General features: G+C 49.0%; 1 protein-coding gene across 5 annotated transcripts in view; it reads left to right on the top strand.

The window, feature by feature from the left end:
- The window catches only part of nktr (natural killer cell triggering receptor), a 92,367-nt gene extending 72,984 nt beyond the window's left edge, over nucleotides 1-19,383 (top strand). For 3 of the 5 annotated variants that reach the window (XM_045702869.1, XM_045702872.1, XM_014159942.2), the window contains 4 exons: nucleotides 1,893-4,844; nucleotides 5,193-5,336; nucleotides 7,668-7,754; nucleotides 18,627-19,383. In XM_045702869.1, the coding sequence (XP_045558825.1) occupies nucleotides 1,893-4,844; nucleotides 5,193-5,336; nucleotides 7,668-7,754; nucleotides 18,627-18,690 (3,247 nt within the window). In that variant the 3' untranslated portion in view covers nucleotides 18,691-19,383. The remainder of the gene's footprint in view (nucleotides 1-1,892; nucleotides 4,845-5,192; nucleotides 5,337-7,667; nucleotides 7,755-18,626) is intronic. The other 2 variants (XM_045702871.1, XM_045702870.1) reach the window with 2 other exon arrangements.
- The last annotated feature ends 5,300 nt before the right edge of the window (nucleotides 19,384-24,683 follow it).

The following is a 24,683-nucleotide window of genomic DNA, read 5'->3' as shown; positions in this document are numbered from 1 at the left end:
AATTTTTTTTTCTCCAAAAAAACACATTCTGTGACGTGCTCAGTTTTTGGGCGGCATGAAGCTTTCATTAGACCAATGAAATTGCCGAACGGGTTTTAAGGTCAAAACCTTTTTTGTTTACTGTTTAGATTAAATCGAGCGCTCTCAAACTTCCCATCATTCTGATTACCGTAGTCATTTTGTCACCCTCATCATGGCAAAGACACGAAGAAATGCATATAATGCAGCTTTCAAGTTGAAGGCGATTGATCTGGCTGTTGGAAAAGGAAATAGAGCTGCTGCACGGGAGCTTGGTCTTAATGAGTCGATGATAAGACGTTGGAAACAGCAGCGTGAGGAATTGACTCAGTGCAAAAAGACAACTAAAGATTACTGCAAATTTTTTATTTTTTGTTACAAGCCGTGTTTTGTTAAAGCATATTTATTTTTGTTACAAGCCGTGTTTCATTAAAGCCTGTGTAAAGTTAATTTGTTTCAATGTACCGGTAGACACCTGCAGCTTATTTATGTTCAAAATAATATATTTTTTTAAATTCAGTGGGTGCGGCTTATATTCAGGTGTGCTCAATAGTCCGGAAATTCCGGTTTAATAGGGAAAGTGGAATACCTAGTCAGTTGTACAACTGAATGAATACATAGCTACTATATGTAATACATAGCTACTATAACTACTATATATATATATATATATATATATATATATATATATATATATATATAGTAGTTATAGTAACTATGTATTATATATATATATATATAAAATACCTAGCTACTATAACTACTATGTGTATATATATATATATATATATATATATATATACCTAGCTACTATAACTACTATGTGTATATAATACCTAGCTACTATAACTACTATGTATAATACCTAGCTACTATAACTACTATATATAATACCTAGCTACTATAACTACTATGTATATATAATACCTAGCTACTATAACTACTATGTATAATACCTAGCTACTATAACTACAATATATAATACCTAGCTACTATAACTACTATGTATATATAATACCTAGCTACTATAACTACTATGTATATATAATACCTAGCTACTATAACTACTATGTATATATAATACCTAGCTACTATAACTACTATGTGTATATAATACCTAGCTACTATAACTACTATGTATATATAATACCTAGCTACTATAACTACTATGTATATATAATACCTAGCTACTATAACCACTATGTATATATAATACCTAGCTACTATAACTACTATATATAATACCTAGCTACTATGACTACTATGTATATATAATACCTAGCTACTATAACTACTATGTATAATACCTAGCTACTATAACTACTATGTGTGTATATATATATATACCTAGCTACTATAACTACACTGTAGGCCTATACCTAGCTACTATAACTACACTGTAGGCCTATACCTAGCTACTATAACTACACTGTAGGCCTATACCTAGCTACTATAACTACACTGTAGGCCTATACCTAGCTACTATAACTACACTGTAGGCCTATACATAGCTACTATAACTACACTGTAGGCCTATACCTAGCTACTATAACTACACTGTAGGCCTATACCTAGCTACTATAACTACACTGTAGGCCTATACCTAGCTACTATAACTACTATGTGTATATATATATACCTAGCTACTATAACTACTATGTGTATATATATATATATATATACCTAGCTACTATAACTACACTGTAGGCCTATACATAGCTACTCTAACTACACTGTAGGCCTATACATAGCTACTCTGTGTGACAACTTAAGCATTATCAATGCTATCCACTGATCCAGCTACATGTCGTATTGTTTGAAACCTTGAGGTCTGTTCGACTGTTCTCTCTGAGGGTGGGATCTTGACTTAACAGATTGAATGACCGTTGTTCCAGCAGATGGGAGGGAGACCGCAGCAGGAGTGACTCCCCATGGTCCCAGTCCCCGGAGTGCTCCTCAGGCCACAGCTCTGACCGCTCCAGCCAGCCCCGCCCACACAGGAAGGAGAAGAAGAAAGCCAAGCGCAAGAAGGCCAAGAAACGCAAACATGCCAAGAGACAAAAGAAGGAGTCCACCAAGAGCAAAGAGCCCAAACAGTCGCCCGTCCGAGAGGGTCAGGAGTCAAATCCTGGTGATATTGAGAGAAGGTCCCTCTCCGTGTCCCGGACCCCCTCCGCCCACCGACGCTCCCCCAGGAAGCAGTGCTCCGGGTCGGGCAAGCGGCGTCACTCCTCCCCTTCATCCAGAGACTCCAGTTCCTACACACCTAGCCGCTCCAGATCCAGGGGCAGGTCTATGTCTTACTCCCAGTCCAGGAGTTTGTCTCACTCCAGAAGCAGGTCTCTATCCATGTCAAGGTCCACATCCAGGTCTCGATCCAGATCCCGGTACAGATCCAGGTCCAGGTCTTTGTCCCGGCTCAGGAGGAGAAAATCAACCAGATCCTCCAAGAAGCGCAAGATGGCTGACGTCAGCAGGCTAAAGCCAGACGCCTCAACCAAAGGGGCAGTGAAGGGTGTAGAGACCAAAGCCACAGCCCTCCCTGCCACCCCAGCCCCTGAGAACGCCCCTGTCATACCCATGAGTGACAGCCCCCCTCCCTCACGCTGGAAGCCCGGCCAGAAACCATGGAAACCCTCCTACGTCCGAGTCCAGGAGGTCAAGACCAAGACGACCCCAGCCTGCCTGTCCCCCATAGGCCCCACAGCCCCCAGTACATCTGAGAACCACCCAGAGAACTCCCACCTGGAAAAGAGCCGTGGCTCTAAGAGCCACAGACACCAGAGACGATCACCCAGCGGCTCCTACAGGAGCAGGTCCTACAGCCGGTCTCACAGTCACTCCAGGAGTCACTCCCGGTCCAGGATACGGTCACCAGATCACTACTACAGCAGATCCTCCTCCTACAGCAGGTCAGACTCCTATGACTCTCACAGGAGAGGCTTAGACAAGACCTTAGACAAGACCTTAGACAAGACCTTAGACAAGACCTTAGACAAGACTATAGACAAGGGTTGGAAGCAGTACTACAGCTCTCTGAAGCGGATCAAGAACCTGGATAAGTACCTCAAAGCGCCTGACTCCCAGATCAACATGTTTTCATCTGACTCTGAGGACGGAACAGCCAGCGAACACAGTCCTGGGCCCAGGCAGAATGGCTCCAAGGGACCGAAGCTCTTTGGCACCTTATCAGAAGACTTACGTCGTCAGGAAACGGAAGCAAAAAGTCTGAAACCAAACCAAAAGTCCTTGGAGGAACCCAGCAGTAGGTCAGAGTGGGACAGTGACGGGGATAAACTAGGCAGAAAGACCAGCCTGGTGAACAACCAGAAGCCTGATGTTAGCTCAGCAGAGATTCCTGACCAGAGACTAGCAGCTCTCGCTGGGTGGGACTCTGAGAGCGACTCTGAGAAGGTGCTGCCCAAGATGGCCACCACCGAGCCCAAGGTCTTCCTGTCAGAGAAGGAGGAGGGCGAGGCCAGCTCAGAGTCAGAACACGAACACCATGTACGATCACACAGCAAGATGAACAAAGCCCCTGGAACCTCTGTGTTGCTGCTTCCTGCACCTGTACATAATGCCACCCCATTGGAGGGGAGCCCTGAGAAGGGCCCCGAGGCAGAGAGACACAAGAGCAGGAAGAAGAACAAACGTAAACACAAACGCAAGAGGAGGAGCTCTGCCAAGTCTGGCTCCCACAGGTCAAAGGTCAAGTCGAAGCGGTCCAAGAGGAAACACCAGAAGCTGAAGGAGACTTTCCACTGGCAGCCGCCAATGGAGTTTGGAGAGGAAGAGGAGGAGGATGAGTCCCAGAAAGAGAAACGACTGGAGCAAAAACATGCTGCTGTAAAAGATAGTCCTCAGAGAGCTGTCAGGGGAAGACCTGGCAAATCCCCACGTCTGGAAAAGGAGGACAAGGAGAGAAGTCCTGCTTCATCCAACAGAAACAGTTCAGTACAGCCAACGCCTCACAGCGTGGAAGATGCAGCAGAGATGACCAAAGAACTGAAAGCTAAACCAACTGCCAACTCAAACCCAAAACACACAAAACCTCAGGACCTCACTGCTAACCTGCCAAAGATGGATCAGCCAGAGATGGTAGACGATATGGAGATCTGCACCCCAGAACATGACCTCCCTGACCCCACTACCGAGCCACCAGGCCTTCCTGGCCAACAGCCACCAGATATCAGTCTGAAAACACTGTCTCCTCTGAGTCGCTCCTTAAAGACGGGAGACGTGTTTCTCTCACCTGTTAAAGATCCACAGTGTACAGCCTCTCTGCCAGCTGTGATGCTAGCTAGTGGGGAGCAGCAGGAAACTGCAGCAGGCAGAGCCGCTGGTCCTCCTGTCGACCCCAAATGGAAGCCTCTAAAGGGGATGGCTGCTCTGCAAGCCCTGAACCCAAACCCCTCCTCCATGGCTCGTCTGCTCCCCACCAGACTCCCGGAGCACAGTGGGTCCCGGACCCAGCCCCAGGAAGGCATCAGGCCCCAGGGCAGCAGGACCCAGAGCCAAGGTGGGAGGACCCAGGGGGGAGTCAGCATCCAGATCAAGAGCCAGAGCCGGGTGCGTCCGGGGTCGCTGTTCGACGAGGTACGGAAGACGGCCAGACTGAACCAGAGGCCCAGGAACCAGGACAGCAGTTCCAGTGAGGAGAGGTCTCAGTCTGCAGCTGGAGCCGGGGGAGGGGCCACGGAGGAGGAGCGGGGCAGCAGGAGGTCCCGGTCGGGGTCTAGCCACTCCCACAGGTCCCGGTCCAGAGGAAGATCCCCCTCCTCCAGCCGCTCCAGGAATAGATCGCGCTCCTCCAGCTTCTCCTCCAGGTTTGCTTACTGGCTTGCTTATTTACTGGCTTGTTTACTTACTGGCTTGCTTACTTACTGGCTTGCTTACTTACTGGCTGACTAACTGGGGGGTTTACTGACTGAGTGGTTTAATGGCTGGTTGGCTGACCGACTGACTGGTTGGGTGGCCGGCTGGCTGGCAGACAGACTGACTGGCTGGTTGACTGACTGACTGAAATGATTGATGTTATTTTGATATGTAGCCAGGTAATGTCTGGTTTGTGTAATATAAAGGTAATTTATGCAACATATGCAGGTTTTATGATCTACAGGTCTGATATGGACGGGACAGAAATAATCTGATTTAATCTGGAACTCTTCTCCTAGGAGTCGGAGCAGGAGCAGGAGGAGGTATCCCAGACGGCGCTCCCGGTCCCGCAGCATCACCTACCGCAGCTACAACAGTCATAGTCGGACCTATAGTAGAAGTAATTCCAGAAGCCGTTCCTATGATCGACGCAGGAGATCCAGGTAGACTAGACATGTAGACCTGTCCATCTGTCCTCCTCAATGTAGACCATCTAGACCTGTCCATCTGTCCTCCTCAATGTAGACCTTCTAGACCTGTCCATCTGTCCTCCTCAATGTAGACCATCTAGACCTGTCCATCTGTCCTCCTCAATGTAGACCATCTAGACCTGTCCATCTGTCCTCCTCAATGTAGACCATCTAGACCTGTCCATCTGTCCTCCTCAATGTAGACCATCTAGACCTGTCCATCTGTCCTCCTCAATGTAGACCATCTAGACCTGTCCATCTGTCCTCCTCAATGTAGACCATCTAGACCTGTCCATCTGTCCTCCTCAATGTAGACCGTCTAGACCTGTCCATCTGTCCTCCTCAATGTAGACCGTCTAGACCTGTCCATCTGTCCTCCTCAATGTAGACCATCTAGACCTGTCCATCTGTCCTCCTCAATGTAGACCATCTAGACCTGTCCATCTGTCCTCCTCAATGTAGACCATCTAGACCTGTCCATCTGTCCTCCTCAATGTAGACCGTCTAGACCTGTCCATCTGTCCTCCTCAATGTAGACCGTCTAGACCTGTCCATCTGTCCTCCTCAGTCATGTCTCCATGTTTTCTCTACATGTGCATCATGTCAATCAACAATCCAAATATACATGTTTGGGGTTTGTGGGTAAACACCAGCTACAGTACATTCGGAAAGTATTCAGACCCTTTGACTTTTCCCCCATTTTGTTATATTAAGTCTTATTTTAAAATTGATTTAAATTGGGGGTTTTTCGTCATCAATCTACACCCAATACCCCACAATGACAAAGCAACATTTATAAAAAAATTCAAAAACTGAAATATCACATTTACATAAGTATTCAGACCCTTTACTCAGTACTTTGGTGAAGCACTTTTGGCAGTGATTACAGCCTCGAGTCTTCTTGGGTTTGACGCTACAAGCTTGGCACACCTGTATTTGGGGAGTTTCTTCCATTCTTCTCTGCAGATCCTCTCAAGCTCTGTCAGGTTGGACGAGGAACGTCGCTGCACAGCTATTTTCAGGTCTCTCCAGAGATGTTCGATCTGGTTCAAGTCCGGGCTCTGGCTGGGCCACTCAAGGACATTCAGAGACTTGTCCCGAAGCCACTCCTGCGTTGTCTTGGCTGTGTGCTTATGGTTGTTGTCCTGTTGGAAGGTGAACCTTCGCCCCAGTCTGAGGCCCTGAGCGCTCTGGAGGAGGTTTTCATCAAGGATCTCTCTGTACCTTGCTCTGTTCATCTTTCCTTCGATCCTGACTAGTCTCCCAGTCCCTGCCGCTGAAAAACATCCCCACAGCATGATTCTGCCACCACCATGCTTCACCGTAGGGATGGTGCCAGGTTTCCTCCAGACGTGATGCTTGGCATTCAGGCCAAAGTGTTCAATCTTGGTTTCATCAGACCAGAGAATCTTGTTTCTCATTGTCTGAGAGTCCTTTAGGTGCCTTTTGGACAACTCCAAGCGGACTGTCGTGCCTTTTACTGAGGAGTGGCTTCCGTCTGGCCAATCTACCATAAAGGCCTGATTGGTGGAGTGCTGCAGAGATGGTTGCCCTTCTAGAAGGTTCTCCCATCTCCACAGAGGAGCTCTAGAGCTCTGCCAGTAACCATTGGGTTCTTGGTCACCTCCCTGACCAAGGCCCTTCTCCTCTGATGACTCAGTTTAGCTGGGCGGCCAGCTCTAGGAAGAGTCTTGGTGGTTCCAAATTTCTTCCATTTAAGAATTATGGAGGCCACTGTGTTCTTGGGGACCTTACTGTGCTGCAGAAACTTTTTGGTGCCCTTCCCCAGATCTGTGCCTCAACACAATCCTGTCTCTGAGCTCCATGGACAATTCCTTCGACCTCAGGGCTTGGTTTTTGCTCTGACATGCACAGTCAACTGTGGGACCTTATATAGACAGGTGTGTCTTTCCAAACCATGTCCAATCAATTGAATTTACCACAGGTGGACTCCAATCAAGTTGTAGAAACATCTCAAGGGTGATCAATGGAAACAGGATGCACCTGAGCTCAATTTCGAGTCTCATAGCGAAGGGTCTGAAAACTGATGTGAAAATCTATCTGTTTTTTTATTTTTAATACATTTGCAAAAATGCCTAACTCTTTTTGCTTTGTCATTGTTTGGGTAATGTGGGTAGATTGAGGGGAAAACAAATATTTAATCAATTTTAGAACAAGGCATTAATGTAACAGTGTGGAAACAGTCAAGGGTTCTTAATACTTTCCAAATGCAGTGTGTATTTGGATGAAGTCTGAATACTTTGTAATACTTCAGTGAACAGTCCTTTGTCTATCTTAACACAGGTCCGACTCCTATGACACTTATTCCAGTCGGAGTCGCAGCTCCAGCAGGAGACGTGGGAGAAGGCGTGATAGCTACAGGAGCTCCAGGTATATTCCCCCCCTCACACACACAGACAGGTATATTCCCCCCCCTCACACACACAGACAGGTATATTCCCCCCCCCTCACACACACAGACAGGTATATTCCCTCACACACAGACACAGACAGGTATATTCCCCCCTCACACACACAGACAGGTATATTCCCCCCCTCACACACACAGACAGGTATATTCCCCCTCACACACACAGACAGGTATATTCCCCCCCTCACACACACAGACAGGTATATTCCCCCCTCACACACACAGACAGGTATATTCCCCCCTCACACACACAGACAGGTATATTCCCCCTCACACACAGACACAGACAGGTATATTCCCCCCCTCACACACACAGACAGGTATATTCCCCCCCTCACACACACAGACAGGTATATTCCCCCCCTCACACACACAGACAGGTATATTCCCCCCCCTCACACACACAGACAGGTATATTCCCCCCCCTCACACACACAGACAGGTATATTCCCCCCCACACACACAGACAGGTATATTCCCCCCCCTCACACACACAGACAGGTATATTCCCCCCCTCACACACACAGACAGGTATATTCCCCCCTCACACACACAGACAGGTATATTCCCCCCTCACACACACACAGACAGGTATATTCCCCCCCTCACACACACAGACAGGTATATTCCCCCCTCACACACACAGACAGGTATATTCCCCCCCTCACACACACAGACAGGTATATTCCCCCCCCCACACACACAGACAGGTATATTCCCCCCCTCACACACACACAGACAGGTATATTCCCCCCCTCACACACAGACAGGTATATTCCCCCCCACACACACACAGACAGGTATATTCCCCCCCCACACACACACAGACAGGTATATTCCCCCCCCACACACACACAGACAGGTATATTCCCCCCCTCACACACACAGACAGGTATATTCCCCCCCCTCACACACACAGACAGGTATATTCCCCCCCTCACACACACACAGACAGGTATATTCCCCCCCTCACACACACAGACAGGTATATTCCCCCCCTCACACACAGACAGGTATATTCCCCCCCTCACACACAGACAGGTATATTCCCCCCCCCACACACACAGACAGGTATATTCCCCCCCCTCACACACACAGACAGGTATATTCCCCCCCCCCACACACACAGACAGGTATATTCCCCCCCTCACACACACAGACAGGTATATTCCCCCCCTCACACACACAGACAGGTATATTCCCCCCTCACACACACAGACAGGTATATTCCCCCCCTCACACACACAGACAGGTATATTCCCCCCTCACACACACAGACAGGTATATTCCCCCCCCTCACACACACAGACAGGTATATTCCCCCCCCCACACACACAGACAGGTATATTCCCCCCCCCCACACACACAGACAGGTATATTCCCCCCCTCACACACACAGACAGGTATATTCCCCCCCCCACACACACAGACAGGTATATTCCCCCTCACACACACAGACAGGTATATTCCCCCTCACACACACAGACAGGTATATTCCCCCCCCACACACACAGACAGGTATATTCCCCCCTCACACACAGACAGGTATATTCCCCCCCTCACACACAGACAGGTATATTCCCCCCCCTCACACACAGACAGGTATATTCCCCCCCCACACACAGACAGGTATATTCCCCCCCCACACACACAGACAGGTATATTTCCCCCCCCACACACACAGACAGGTATATTCCCCCCCACACACACAGACAGGTATATTCCCCCCCCACACACACAGACAGGTATATTCCCCCTCACACACACACAGACAGGTATATTCCCCCCCACACACACAGACAGGTATATTCCCCCCCCACACACACAGACAGGTATATTCCCCCCCTCACACACACAGACAGGTATATTCCCCCCTCACACACACAGACAGGTATATTCCCCCCCTCACACACAGACAGGTATATTCCCCCCTCACACACACACAGACAGGTATATTCCCCCCTCACACACACAGACAGGTATATTTCCCCCCCCCCTCACACACACAGACAGGTATATTCCCCCCCCACACACACAGACAGGTATATTCCCCCCCCACACACAGACAGGTATATTCCCCCCCTCACACACACAGACAGGTATATTCCCCCCCACACACACAGACAGGTATATTCCCCCCCCTCACACACACAGACAGGTATATTCCCCCCCCACACACACAGACAGGTATATTCCCCCCCCCACACACACAGACAGGTATATTCCCCCCCTCACACACACAGACAGGTATATTCCCCCCCCACACACACAGACAGGTATATTCCCCCCCACACACACAGACAGGTATATTCCCCCCCTCACACACACAGACAGGTATATTCCCCCCCCACACACACAGACAGGTATATTCCCCCCCCTCACACACAGACAGGTATATTCCCCCCCCACACACACAGACAGGTATATTCCCCCCCACACACACAGACAGGTATATTCCCCCCCTCACACACAGACAGGTATATTCCCCCCCTCACACACAGACAGGTATATTCCCCCCCCCTCACACACACAGACAGGTATATTCCCCCCCCTCACACACACAGACAGGTATATTTCCCCCCCCACACACACAGACAGGTATATTCCCCCCCCTCACACACAGACAGGTATATTCCCCCCCTCACACACAGAGAGGTATATTACCCCCCCCTCACACACAGACAGGTATATTCCCCCCCCCCACACACAGACAGGTATATTCCCCCCTCACACACACAGACAGGTATATTCCCCCCCTCACACACAGACAGGTATATTCCCCCCCCCCACACACAGACAGGTATATTACCCCCCCTCACACACAGACAGGTATATTCCCCTCCTCACACACAGACAGGTATATTTCCCCCCCTCACACACAGACAGGTATATTCCCCCCCCTCACACACAGACAGGTATATTCCCCCCCTCACACACAGACAGGTATATTTCCCCCCCCACACACAGACAGGTATATTCCCCCCCCATACACAGACAGGTATATTCCCCCCTCACACACACACAGACAGGTATATTCCCCCCCTCACACACACAGACAGGTATATTCCCCCCCTCACACACACAGACAGGTATATTTCCCCCCCCTCACACACACACAGACAGGTATATTCCCCCCTCACACACACAGACAGGTATATTCCCCCCCCACACACACAGACAGGTATATTCCCCCCCCCCACACACACAGACAGGTATATTCCCCCCCCTCACACACACAGACAGGTATATTCCCCCCCCACACACACAGACAGGTATATTCCCCCCCCCACACACACAGACAGGTATATTCCCCCCCCCACACACACAGACAGGTATATTCCCCCCCTCACACACACAGACAGGTATATTCCCCCCCCCCACACACACAGACAGGTATATTCCCCCCCACACACACAGACAGGTATATTCCCCCCTCACACACACAGACAGGTATATTCCCCCCTCACACACACAGACAGGTATATTCCCCCCCCACACACACAGACAGGTATATTCCCCCCCCCACACACACAGACAGGTATATTCCCCCCCACACACACAGACAGGTATATTCCCCCCCCCACACACACAGACAGGTATATTCCCCCCCCCCACACACACAGACAGGTATATTCCCCCCTCACACACACAGACAGGTATATTCCCCCCCTCACACACAGACAGGTATATTCCCCCCCACACACACACAGACAGGTATATTCCCCCCTCACACACACAGACAGGTATATTCCCCCCCCCTCACACACACAGACAGGTATATTCCCCCCCTCACACACACAGACAGGTATATTCCCCCCACACACACACAGACAGGTATATTCCCCCCCCCCACACACACAGACAGGTATATTGCCCCCCCCACACACACACAGACAGGTATATTCCCCCCCTCACACACACAGACAGGTATATTCCCCCCCTCCACACACACAGACAGGTATATTCCCCCCCCACACACACACAGACAGGTATATTCCCCCCCACACACACAGACAGGTATATTCCCCCCCTCACACACACAGACAGGTATATTCCCCCCCCACACACACAGACAGGTATATTCCCCCCTCACACACACAGACAGGTATATTCCCCCCCCCACACACACAGACAGGTATATTCCCCCCCACACACACAGACAGGTATATTCCCCCCCCACACACACAGACAGGTATATTCCCCCCCCACACACACAGACAGGTATATTCCCCCCCCACACACACAGACAGGTATATTCCCCCCTCACACACACAGACAGGTATATTCCCCCCCTCACACACACAGACAGGTATATTCCCCCCCACACACACAGACAGGTATATTTCCCCCCCTCACACACAGACAGGTATATTCCCCCCTCACACACACAGACAGGTATATTTCCCCCCCTCACACACACAGACAGGTATATTCCCCCCCTCACACACACAGACAGGTATATTCCCCCCTCACACACAGACAGGTATATTTCCCCCCCCACACACACAGACAGGTATATTCCCCCCCACACACACAGACAGGTATATTCCCCCCCCACACACACAGACAGGTATATTCCCCCCCCCCACACACACAGACAGGTATATTCCCCCCCTCACACACACAGACAGGTATATTCCCCCCACCACACACAGACAGGTATATTCCCCCCCCCACACACACAGACAGGTATATTCCCCCCCCACACACACAGACAGGTATATTCCCCCCCCCACACACACAGACAGGTATATTCCCCCTCACACACACAGACAGGTATATTCCCCCCCTCACACACACAGACAGGTATATTCCCCCCCACACACACAGACAGGTATATTCCCCCCCCACACACACAGACAGGTATATTCCCCCCCTCACACACAGACAGGTATATTCCCCCCCTCACACACAGACAGGTATATTCCCCCCCTCACACACAGACAGGTATATTCCCCCCCCACACACACAGACAGGTATATTCCCCCCCCACACACACAGACAGGTATATTCCCCCCCCACACACACAGACAGGTATATTCCCCCCCTCACACACAGACAGGTATATTCCCCCCCTCACACACACAGACAGGTATATTCCCCCCCCTCACACACAGACAGGTATATTCCCCCCCCCCACACACACAGACAGGTATATTCCCCCCCACACACACAGACAGGTATATTCCCCCCCCACACACAGACAGGTATATTCCCCCCCCACACACACAGACAGGTATATTACCCCCCCCACACACACAGACAGGTATATTCCCCCCCTCACACACAGACAGGTATATTCCCCCCCCTCACACACAGACAGGTATATTCCCCCCCTCACACACAGACAGGTATATTCCCCCCCTCACACACAGACAGGTATATTTCCCCCCCCACACACAGACAGGTATATTCCCCCCCTCCACACACAGACAGGTATATTCCCCCCCCTCACACACAGACAGGTATATTCCCCCCCCCTCACACACAGACAGGTATATTCCCCCCCTCACACACAGACAGGTATATTCCCCCCTCACACACACAGACAGGTATATTCCCCCCCCACACACACAGACAGGTATATTCCCCCCCCCACACACACAGACAGGTATATTCCCCCCCTCACACACACAGACAGGTATATTCCCCCCCCTCACACACAGACAGGTATATTCCCCCCACACACACAGACAGGTATATTCCCCCCCCCACACACACAGACAGGTATATTCCCCCCTCACACACACAGACAGGTATATTCCCCCCCTCACACACACAGACAGGTATATTCCCCCCCCCTCACACACAGACAGGTATATTCCCCCCCCTCACACACACAGACAGGTATATTTCCCCCCCTCACACACAGACAGGTATATTCCCCCCCTCACACACAGACAGGTATATTCCCCCCCTCACACACAGACAGGTATATTCCCCCCCCCTCACACACAGACAGGTATATTCCCCCCCTCACACACAGACAGGTATATTCCCCCCCTCACACACACAGACAGGTATATTCCCCCCCTCACACACACAGACAGGTATATTCCCCCCCCCACACACACACAGACAGGTATATTCCCCCCCCACACACACACAGACAGGTATATCCCCCCCCCCACACACACACAGACAGGTATATTCCCCCCCACACACACACAGACAGGTATATTCCCCCCTCACACACACAGACAGGTATATTCCCCCCTCACACACACAGACAGGTATATTCCCCCCCCACACACACAGACAGGTATATTCCCCCCCACACACACAGACAGGTATATTCCCCCCCCTCACACACACAGACAGGTATATTCCCCCCCTCACACACACAGACAGGTATATTCCCCCCCCTCACACACACAGACAGGTATATTCCCCCCCTCACACACACAGACAGGTATATTCCCCCCTCACACACACAGACAGGTATATTTCCCCCCCTCACACACAGACAGGTATATTTCCCCCCTCACACACACAGACAGGTATATTCCCCCCCTCACACACAGACAGGTATATTCCCCCCTCACACACAGACAGGTATATTTCCCCCCCTCACACACACAGACAGGTATATTCTCCCCCCCTCACACACACAGACAGGTATATTTCCCCCCCTCCACACACACAGACAGGTATATTCCCCCCCACACACACAGACAGGCATATTCCCCCCCCTCACACACAGACAGGTATATTCCCCCCCCTCACACACAGACAGGTATATTCCCCCCCTCACACACAGACAGGTATATTTCCCCCCCTCACACACAGACAGGTATATTCCCCCCCTCACACACACAGACAGGTATATTCCCCCCCTCACACACACAGACAGGTATATTTTCCCCCCCTCACACACACAGACAGGTATATTCCCCCCCTCACACACACAGACAGGTATATTTCCCCCCCTCACACACACAGACAGGTATATTCCCCCCTCACACACACAGACAGGCATATTCCCCCCCTCACACACACAGACAGGTATATTCCCCCCTCACACACACAGACAGGTATATTCCCCCCCTCACACACACAGACAGGTATATTTCCCCCCCTCACACACAGACAGGTATATTCCCCCCTCACACACACAGACAGGTATATTCTCACCCCCACTGACAGGTATATTCTCACCCCCCACCAGACAGGTATATTCTCACCCCCCACACTGACAGGTATATTCTCCCCCCCACCACAGACAGGTATGTTCTCACCCCCCCACCAGACAGGTATATTCTCACCCCCACACACAGACAGGTATATTCTCCCACCCCCCACACAGACAGGTATATTCTCACCCCCCACACACAGACAGGTATATTCTCACCCCCCACCAGACAGGTATATTCTCAACCCCCCCACACCACAGACAGGTATATTCCCCCCCCCACACAGACAGGTATATTCTCACCCCCCCACACAGACAGGTATATTCTCACCACACAGACAGGTATATTCTCAACCCCCACACAGACAGGTATATTCCCCCCCACACAGACAGGTATATTCTCAACCCCCAGACAGGTATATTCTCACCACACAGACAGGTATATTCTCACCCCCACACAGACAGGTATATTCTCACCCCCTGACAGGTATATTCTCACACACAGACAGGTATATTCTCACCCCCACACAGACAGGTATATTCTCACCCCCTGACAGGTATATTCCTCACCACAGACAGGTATATTCTCCCCCCTGACACACACAGACAGGTATATTCCCCCCCTCACACACACAGACAGGTATATTCCCCCCCTCACACACACAGACAGGTATATTCCCCCCTCACACACACAGACAGGTATATTCCCCCCCTCACACACACAGACAGGTATATTCCCCCCTCACACACACAGACAGGTATATTCCCCCCTCACACACACACAGGTATATTCCCCCCCTCACACACACAGACAGGTATATTCCCCCCCCTCACACACACAGACAGGTATATTTCCCCCCCTCACACACACAGACAGGTATATTTCCCCCCCTCACACACACAGACAGGTATATTTCCCCCCCCTCACACACACAGACAGGTATATTCCCCCCCCTCACACACAGACAGGTATATTCCCCCCCCTCACACAGACAGACAGGCATATTCCCCCCCTCACACACACAGACAGGTATATTCCCCCCCTCACACACACAGACAGGTATATTCCCCCCTCACACACACAGACAGGTATATTCCCCCCTCACACACACAGACAGGTATATTCCCCCTCCCACACACACAGACAGGTATATCCCCCCACACACACACACACAGACAGGTATATCCCCCCCACACACACACACACAGACAGGTATATTCCCCCCACACACACACACAGACAGGTATATTCCCCCCTCACACACACAGACAGGTATATTCCCCCCCTCACACACACAGACAGGTATATTCCCCCCTCACACACACAGACAGGTATATTCCCCCCTCACACACACAGACAGGTATATTCCCCCCCCACACACACAGACAGGTATATCCCCCCTCACACACACAGACAGGTATATTCCCCCCCTCACACACACAGACAGGTATATTCCCCCCCTCACACACACAGACAGGTATATCCCCCCCCCACACACACAGACAGGTATATTCCCCCCTCTCACACACAGACAGGTATATTCCCCCCCCTCACACACACAGACAGGTATATTCCCCCCCCTCACACACACAGACAGGTATATTCCCCCCCCTCACACACACAGACAGGTATATTTCCCCCCCTCACACACAGACAGGTATATTTCCCCCCCCTCACACACAGACAGGTATATTTCCCCCCCTCACACACACAGACAGGTATATTCTCCCCCCCTCACACACACAGACAGGTATATTTCTCCCCCCTCACACACACAGACAGGTATATTCCCCCCTCACACACACAGACAGGCATATTCCCCCCCTCACACACACAGACAGGTATATTCCCCCCCCTCACACACACAGACAGGTATATCCCCCCCCTCACACACAGACAGGTATATTTCCCCCCCTCACACACAGACAGGTATATTCCCCCCTCACACACACAGACAGGTATATTCCCCCCCCTCACACACACAGACAGGTATATTTTCCCCCCCCACACACACAGACAGGTATATTCCCCCCCCTCACACACACAGACAGGTATATTTCTCCCCCCCCTCACACACACAGACAGGTATATTCCCCCCTCACACACACAGACAGGCATATTCCCCCCCCTCACACACACAGACAGGTATATTCCCCCCCTCACACACACAGACAGGTATATTCCCCCCCCCACACACAGACAGGTATATTTCCCCCCCTCACACACAGACAGGTATATTCCCCCCTCACACACACAGACAGGTATATTCTCACCCCCTGACAGGTATATTCTCACCCCCTGACAGGTATATTCTCACCCCCCACCTGACAGGTATATTCTCACCCCCCCACCTGACAGGTATATTCTCACCCCCCACCTGACAGGTATGTTCTCACCCCCCACCTGACAGCTATATTCTCACCCCCCCACCTGACAGGTATATTCTCACCCCCCCCACCTGACAGGTATATTCTCACCCCCCCACCTGACAGGTATATTCTCACCCCCCACCTGACAGGTATATTCTCAACCCCCCCACCCCCTGACAGGTATATTCTCACCCCCCACCTGACAGGTATATTCTCACCCCCCACCTGACAGGTATATTCTCACCCCCTGACAGGTATATTCTCACCCCCTGACAGGTATATTCTCAACCCCCACCTGACAGGTATATTCTCACCCCCCCACCTGACAGGTATATTCTCACCCCCTGACAGGTATATTCTCACCCCCTGACAGGTATATTCTCACCCCCCACCTGACAGGTATATTCTCACCCCCTGACAGGTATATTCTCACCCCCTGACAGGTATATTCTCAACCCCCACCTGACAGGTATATTCTCACCCCCTGACAGGTAAATTCTCAACCCCCACCTGACAGGTATATTTTCACCCCCTGACAGGTATATTCTCAACCCCCACCTGACAGGTATATTCTCACCCCCTGACAGGTATATTCTCACCCCCTGACAGGTATAATCTCACCCCCTGACAGGTATATTCTCACCCCCTGACAGGTATATTCTCACCCCCCACCTGACAGGTATATTCTCACCCCCTGACAGGTATATTCTCACCCCCTGACAGGTATAATCTCACCCCCTGACAGGTATATTCTCACCCCCTGACAGGTATATTCTCAACCCCCCCACCTGACAGGTATATTCTCACCCCCCCCCTCATCGCTACAACTCCCGTACGGCCTCGGGAGAGGCGAAGGTCGAGAGCCATGCGTCCGCCATGCGTCCTCCGAAACACAACCCAACAAAGCCACACTGCTTTTTAACACAGTGCCCATCCAACCCGGAGGCCAGCCGCACCAATGTGTCGGAGGAAACCCCGTACACCTGGCGACCTGGTCAGCGTGCACTGAGCCCGGCCCACCACAGGAGTCGCTAGTGCGCGATAAGACAAGAACATCCCTGCCGACCAAACCCTCCCTAACCCGGACGACGCTGGGCCAATTGTGCGCAGTCCCATGGGCCTCCCGGTCGCGGCCGGCTGCGACAGAGCCTGGACTCGAACCCAGAGTCTCTGGTGGTCTAAGGCGATGCAGTGCCTTAGACCACTGCGCCACCCGGGAGTCCTTAAAAACATTTTTAAGAGTCTTAACCATCCACTTAGCAAGACTAAAGTGAAATATTTATTTATATTTTCACTGTTTTCCCTCATTCATATGTCTGTCCCTCTGCAGGTCCTACCACTCCTCTAGTCGCAGCTCCTCACGACACTGGAGTCACAGTGGAAGATACAGTTGATATGGATCATGTCTGTTACCGTCTCTGTCCTGATGATTCATGAGTCTGTTTCTGTCCTGATGATTCATGAGTCTGTTTCTGTCCTGATGACTCATGAGTCTGTTTCTCTCCTGATGATTCATGCGTGTCTTGGTCCTGATGATTGATGAGTCTGTTTCTGTCCTGATGTCCTGATGATTCATGTGGGCTGATCTGGTTCATGAATCTGTCTCTGTCCTAGTGATTCCTGTGGGTCTATACAGCTATCATGCCTACTCCCTGTCACTCAGTGTCGTACCGAACTGGACTAAAATACGAACAGATCTGCGACCAGGCTACTCATTGTCATACCGAACTGGACTAAAATACGAACAGATCTGCGACCAGGCTACTCATTGTCATACCGAACTGGACTAAAATACGAACAGATCTGTGACCAGGCTACTATACACGCCTTCTTTTGTTCTCTCATCTTCTATTGGGAACTTATTTGGTTACTTGTTATATAGAGGGAAAAGTAATGACCTGTATGTCATTTGTGTGGATATCAGAAAGCATTCATACCCCTTGACTTATTCCACATTTTGTTAGAACCTGAATTCAAAATTGATTAATTATATATTTTCTCTCACACATCTGCACACAAAACCCTCTAATGACAAAGTGAAAACATGTTTTTAGACTTTCTTGCTAATTTATTGAAAGTTAAATACAGAAATATCTCCTTTATGTAAGTATTCACATCCCTGGTAGCGATTACAGCTGTGAGTGTTTCTGGGTAAGTCTCTAAGAGATTTGCACACTAGGATTGTACAACATTTGCACATTATTCTTTCAAAAATTCTTCAAGCTCTGTCCAGTTGGTTGTTGACAATTTTCAAGTCTTGCCATATATAACTAAGCCACTCAGGAACATTCAATGTCTTCTTGGTAAGTGACTGTAGTGTATATTTGGCCTTATGTTTTAGGTTATTGTCCTGCTGAGAGGTGAATTAATCTCTGGTGGAAAGTAGACTGATCCAGGTTTTATTCCAGGATGTTGTCTGTGCTTCATGTCCCAGTGTCTGGTGGAAAGCAGACTGATCCAGGTTTTATTCCAGGATGTTGTCTGTGCTTCATGTCCCAGTGTCTGGTGGAAAGCAGATCCAGGTTCTCCTCCAGGATGTTGTCTGTGCTTCATGTCCCAGTGTCTGGTGGAAAGCAGACTGATCCAGGTTTTATTCCAGGATGTTGTCTGTGCTTCATGTCCCAGTGTCTGGTGGAAAGCAGACTGATCCAGGTTTTATTCCAGGATGTTGTCTGTGCTTCATGTCCCAGTGTCTGGTGGAAAGCAGACTGAACCAGGTTTTATTCCAGGATGTTGTCTGTGCTTAGCTCTATTGCGTTTCTTTTTATCCTGAAAAACTCCTAGTTCTTACAGATGCCACATTTTTGACAGTTTTACTTTAGTGCCTTATTGCAAACAGGATGCATGTTTTGGAATATTTTTATTCTGTACAGGCTTCCTTCTTTTCACTCTGTCATTTAGGTTTCTATTGTGGAGTAACTACAAGGTTGTTGATCCATCCTCAGTTTTCTATCACAGCCATTAAACTCTGTAACTGTTTTAAAGTCACCATGGGCCTCATGGTAAAATCCCTGAGCAGTTTCCTTCCTCTCTGGCAACTGAGTTAGGAAGGATGCCTGTATCTTTGTATTGACTGGGAGTATTGATACACCATCCGAAGTGTAATTAATAACTTCAACATGCTCAAAGGGATATTCAATGTCTGCTTTAAAAAAAGAATCTATCTACCAATAGGTGCCCTTCTTTGCGAGGAATTGGAAAACCTCCTTGGTCTTTTGTTGTTGAATCTGTGTTTGAAATTCACTGCTCGACTGAGGGACCATACAGATAATTGTGTGTGTGGGGGTACAGAGATGAGGTAGTCATTCAAAAATCATGTTAAACACTATTATTGCACACAGTTAGTCAATGCAACTTATGTTTACTTATTTAGGCTTGCCATAACAAAGGGGTTGAATACTTATTGACTGAAGACATTTCAGTTATTCATTTTTTAATTAATTTGTAATTATTCTTTTTTTAAATACATAATTCCACTTTGACATTATGGGATATTGTTTGTAGGACAGTGACAAAATCTAAATTGAATCAATTTTAAATTCTGGATGTAACACAACAAAATGTGTAATAAGTCAAGGTTGTGAATACTTTCTGAAGGCACTGTATATTTGTTTATTCCTAACAAACAGTTTTTTTTAATTCATTTTATTTAGTTTTGATTTTATACACTGAAATAACTGAATGTACATCAAGCAAGAAACTGATCCAATGTTGAGTTTATGATAGACAAGTTCTAATGTTTTTGTTTGAGAATTATCAATGTATTTGATAGTTTGCATTTAAACGGTGGTCACCGTACATCATGTGGGTAAACGAAGAAAAGCAATGCCTTAAGCTGCTTGGACCGGGTGAGACAGAAGGCAGGACAGGGGCCCTACGGTTATTTAATACTGGTTAGAAGGAGGTGTTTGTTCTTTATTTTGCATGTCATAAAAGTACAATTGTTTGCTCTAGATTGCAGGAAATGACAGTGTGACGTTCAAAAACGCAAAAAATCTCTGAATCCAAAGGGGGGCACTGCCCCCTTGGCCGTATTCAGCAGCGTTGTTAAAGAAATCCTGGGGAGAACCCTGGGTTAGTAGTGGTACCGGTTGGTTCTGGATCATTCTCAATAGTATATACCGCAGCAAACTATACCAACGTTTTGCAAAGGAAATTAGTTTCTTATTGGTCAAGTTCAGGTCAGGTTTTCTTCCATTTTTGACCCAGGTAAGTGATTACAGAAGAGAAATGCCTGTTTAGTTTTTCACTGAATATTTTTATTGTTCTAACAGTTATTTTGCCTCAATAGTTTCATGAATGTACAACATGCATTGACGAGATGTCTGTATCCTGCGGTCATTGAAAAGGCTGCATTCAAACATTAAAACTCAAGTAAGGCTTTGCATTTTCAAATTTGTTCGGTGTTGATTTTCTGGTATGGACAATGTTCTATGGTCAGAGGCGATAGGACCGACACCCACTGCTATTTACCGTTGGTCGGCGCAGTGCTAATTACAGGTTCACTATGGTCTACTGTAGAGCAGGCAGCTGGGATCGCTCTCTGAGGGGCCATTTCAACTTTCTGATCTCTGGCCCCCTCCTGGGTTAGGTTAACCCTAACCCATCTCCAGCCCCCTCCTGGGTTAGGTTAACCCTAACCCATATCCAGCCCCCTCCTGTATTTACATGTAATCTCCGAGATACACACAATGTACCTCCTTTTGTAAATATTCCAACAGAGATCCGTCAGTGAGAATCTTTTTTCTGTGACAATGAATAGTTCCCCTCTGATGGCCCAGAGACCACAGGCTAATGATATATTTAGTCAGACTACCGTGATGAACACAAGTGCTTCAGGCTGATTTAAAAGAGCCAATATTCATTTTGTTAGTCGATGCAATTTGAAGCAACAGAATAATGTATGAGTCTAATTCCACTCCCTGTAGCCCATCCACTACGGCAAGGTAATCATGTTCCCGTAGCCCATCCACTACGACAAGGTAATCATGTTCCCGTAGCCCATCCACTACGACAAGGTAATCATGTTCCCGTAGCCCATCCACTACGACAAGGTAATCATGTTCCCGTAGCCCATCCACTACAACAAGGTAATCATGTTCCCGTAGCCCATCCACTACGACAAGGTAATCATGTTCCCGTAGCCCATCCACTACGACAAGGTAATCATGTTCCCGTAGCCCATCCACTACGACAAGGTAATCATGTTCCCGTAGCCCATCCACTACGACAAGGTAATCATGTTCCCGTAGCCCATCCACTACGACAAGGTAATCATGTTCCCGTAGCCCATCCACTACAACAAGGTAATCATGTTCCCGTAGCCCATCCACTACGGCAAGGTAATCATGTTCCCGTAGCCCATCCACTACGACAAGGTAATCATGTTCCCGTAGCCCATCCACTACGACAAGGTAATCATGTTCCCGTAGCCCATCCACTACGACAAGGTAATCATGTTCCCGTAGCCCATCCACTACGACAAGGTAATCATGTTCCCGTAGCCCATCCACTACGACAAGGTAATCATGTTCCCGTAGCCCATCCACTACAACAAGGTAATCATGTTCCCGTAGCCCATCCACTACGACAAGGTAATCATGTTCCCGTAGCCCATCCACTACGACAAGGTAATCATGTTCCCGTAGCCCATCCACTACGACAAGGTAATCATGTTCCCGTAGCCCATCCACTACGACAAGGTAATCATGTTCCCGTAGCCCATCCACTACGACAAGGTAATCATGTTCCCGTAGCCCATCCACTACGACAAGGTAATCATGTTCCCGTAGCCCATCCACTACGACAAGGTAATCATGTTCCCGTAGCCCATCCACTACGACAAGGTAATCATGTTCCCGTAGCCCATCCACTACGACAAGGTAATCATGTTCCCGTAGCCCATCCACTACGACAAGGTAATCATGTTCCCGTAGCCCATCCACTACAACAAGGTAATCATGTTCCCGTAGCCCATCCACTACGACAAGGTAATCATGTTCCCGTAGCCCATCCACTACGACAAGGTAATCATGTTCCCGTAGCCCATCCACTACGACAAGGTAATCATGTTCCCGTAGCCCATCCACTACGACAAGGTAATCATGTTCCCGTAGCCCATCCACTACGACAAGGTAATCATGTTCCCGTAGCCCATCCACTACAACAAGGTAATCATGTTCCCGTAGCCCATCCACTACGACAAGGTAATCATGTTCCCGTAGCCCATCCACTACAACAAGGTAATCATGTTCCCGTAGCCCATCCACTACGACAAGGTAATCATGTTCCCGTAGCCCATCCACTACGACAAGGTAATCATGTTCCCGTAGCCCATCCACTACGACAAGGTAATCATGTTCCCGTAGCCCATCCACTACGACAAGGTAATCATGTTCCCGTAGCCCATCCACTACAACAAGGTAATCATGTTCCCGTAGCCCATCCACTACGACAAGGTAATCATGTTCCCGTAGCCCATCCACTATAACAAGGTAATCATGTTCCCATAGCCCATCCACTACGACAAGGTAATCATGTTCCCGTAGCCCATCCACTACGACAAGGTAATCATGTTCCCGTAGCCCATCCACTACGACAAGGTAATCATGTTCCCGTAGCCCATCCACTACGACAAGGTAATCATGTTCCCGTAGCCCATCCACTACGACAAGGTAATCATGTTCCCGTAGCCCATCCACTACGACAAGGTAATCATGTTCCCGTAGCCCATCCACTACGACAAGGTAATCATGTTCCCGTAGCCCATCCACTACAACAAGGTAATCATGTTCCCGTAGCCCATCCACTACGACAAGGTAATCATGTTCCCGTAGCCCATCCACTACAACAAGGTAATCATGTTCCCGTAGCCCATCCACTACGGCAAGGTAATCATGTTCCCGTAGCCCATCCACTACGACAAGGTAATCATGTTCCCGTAGCCCATCCACTACGACAAGGTAATCATGTTCCCGTAGCCCATCCACTACGACAAGGTAATCATGTTCCCGTAGCCCATCCACTACGACAAGGTAATCATGTTCCCGTAGCCCATCCACTACGACAAGGTAATCATGTTCCCGTAGCCCATCCACTACAACAAGGTAATCATGTTCCCGTAGCCCATCCACTACGACAAGGTAATCATGTTCCCGTAGCCCATCCACTACGGCAAGGTAATCATGTTCCCGTAGCCCATCCACTACGGCAAGGTAATCATGTTCCCGTAGCCCATCCACTACAACAGCTACTTACACAGAGAAACATCTAGTTACACAGCAGCATAGACAGAAACATCTAGTTACACAGCAGCACAGACAGAAACATCTAGTTACACAGCAGCATAGAAACATCTAGTTACACAGCAGCATAGAGAGAAACATCT

The sequence above is a fragment of the Salmo salar genome, chromosome ssa19 (genome assembly GCF_905237065.1).
Source record: "Salmo salar chromosome ssa19, Ssal_v3.1, whole genome shotgun sequence".
Taxonomy (NCBI): domain Eukaryota; kingdom Metazoa; phylum Chordata; class Actinopteri; order Salmoniformes; family Salmonidae; genus Salmo; species Salmo salar.
Note: the sequence above shows the minus strand (reverse complement) of the source record. Positions and strands in the feature narration are given on the sequence as shown.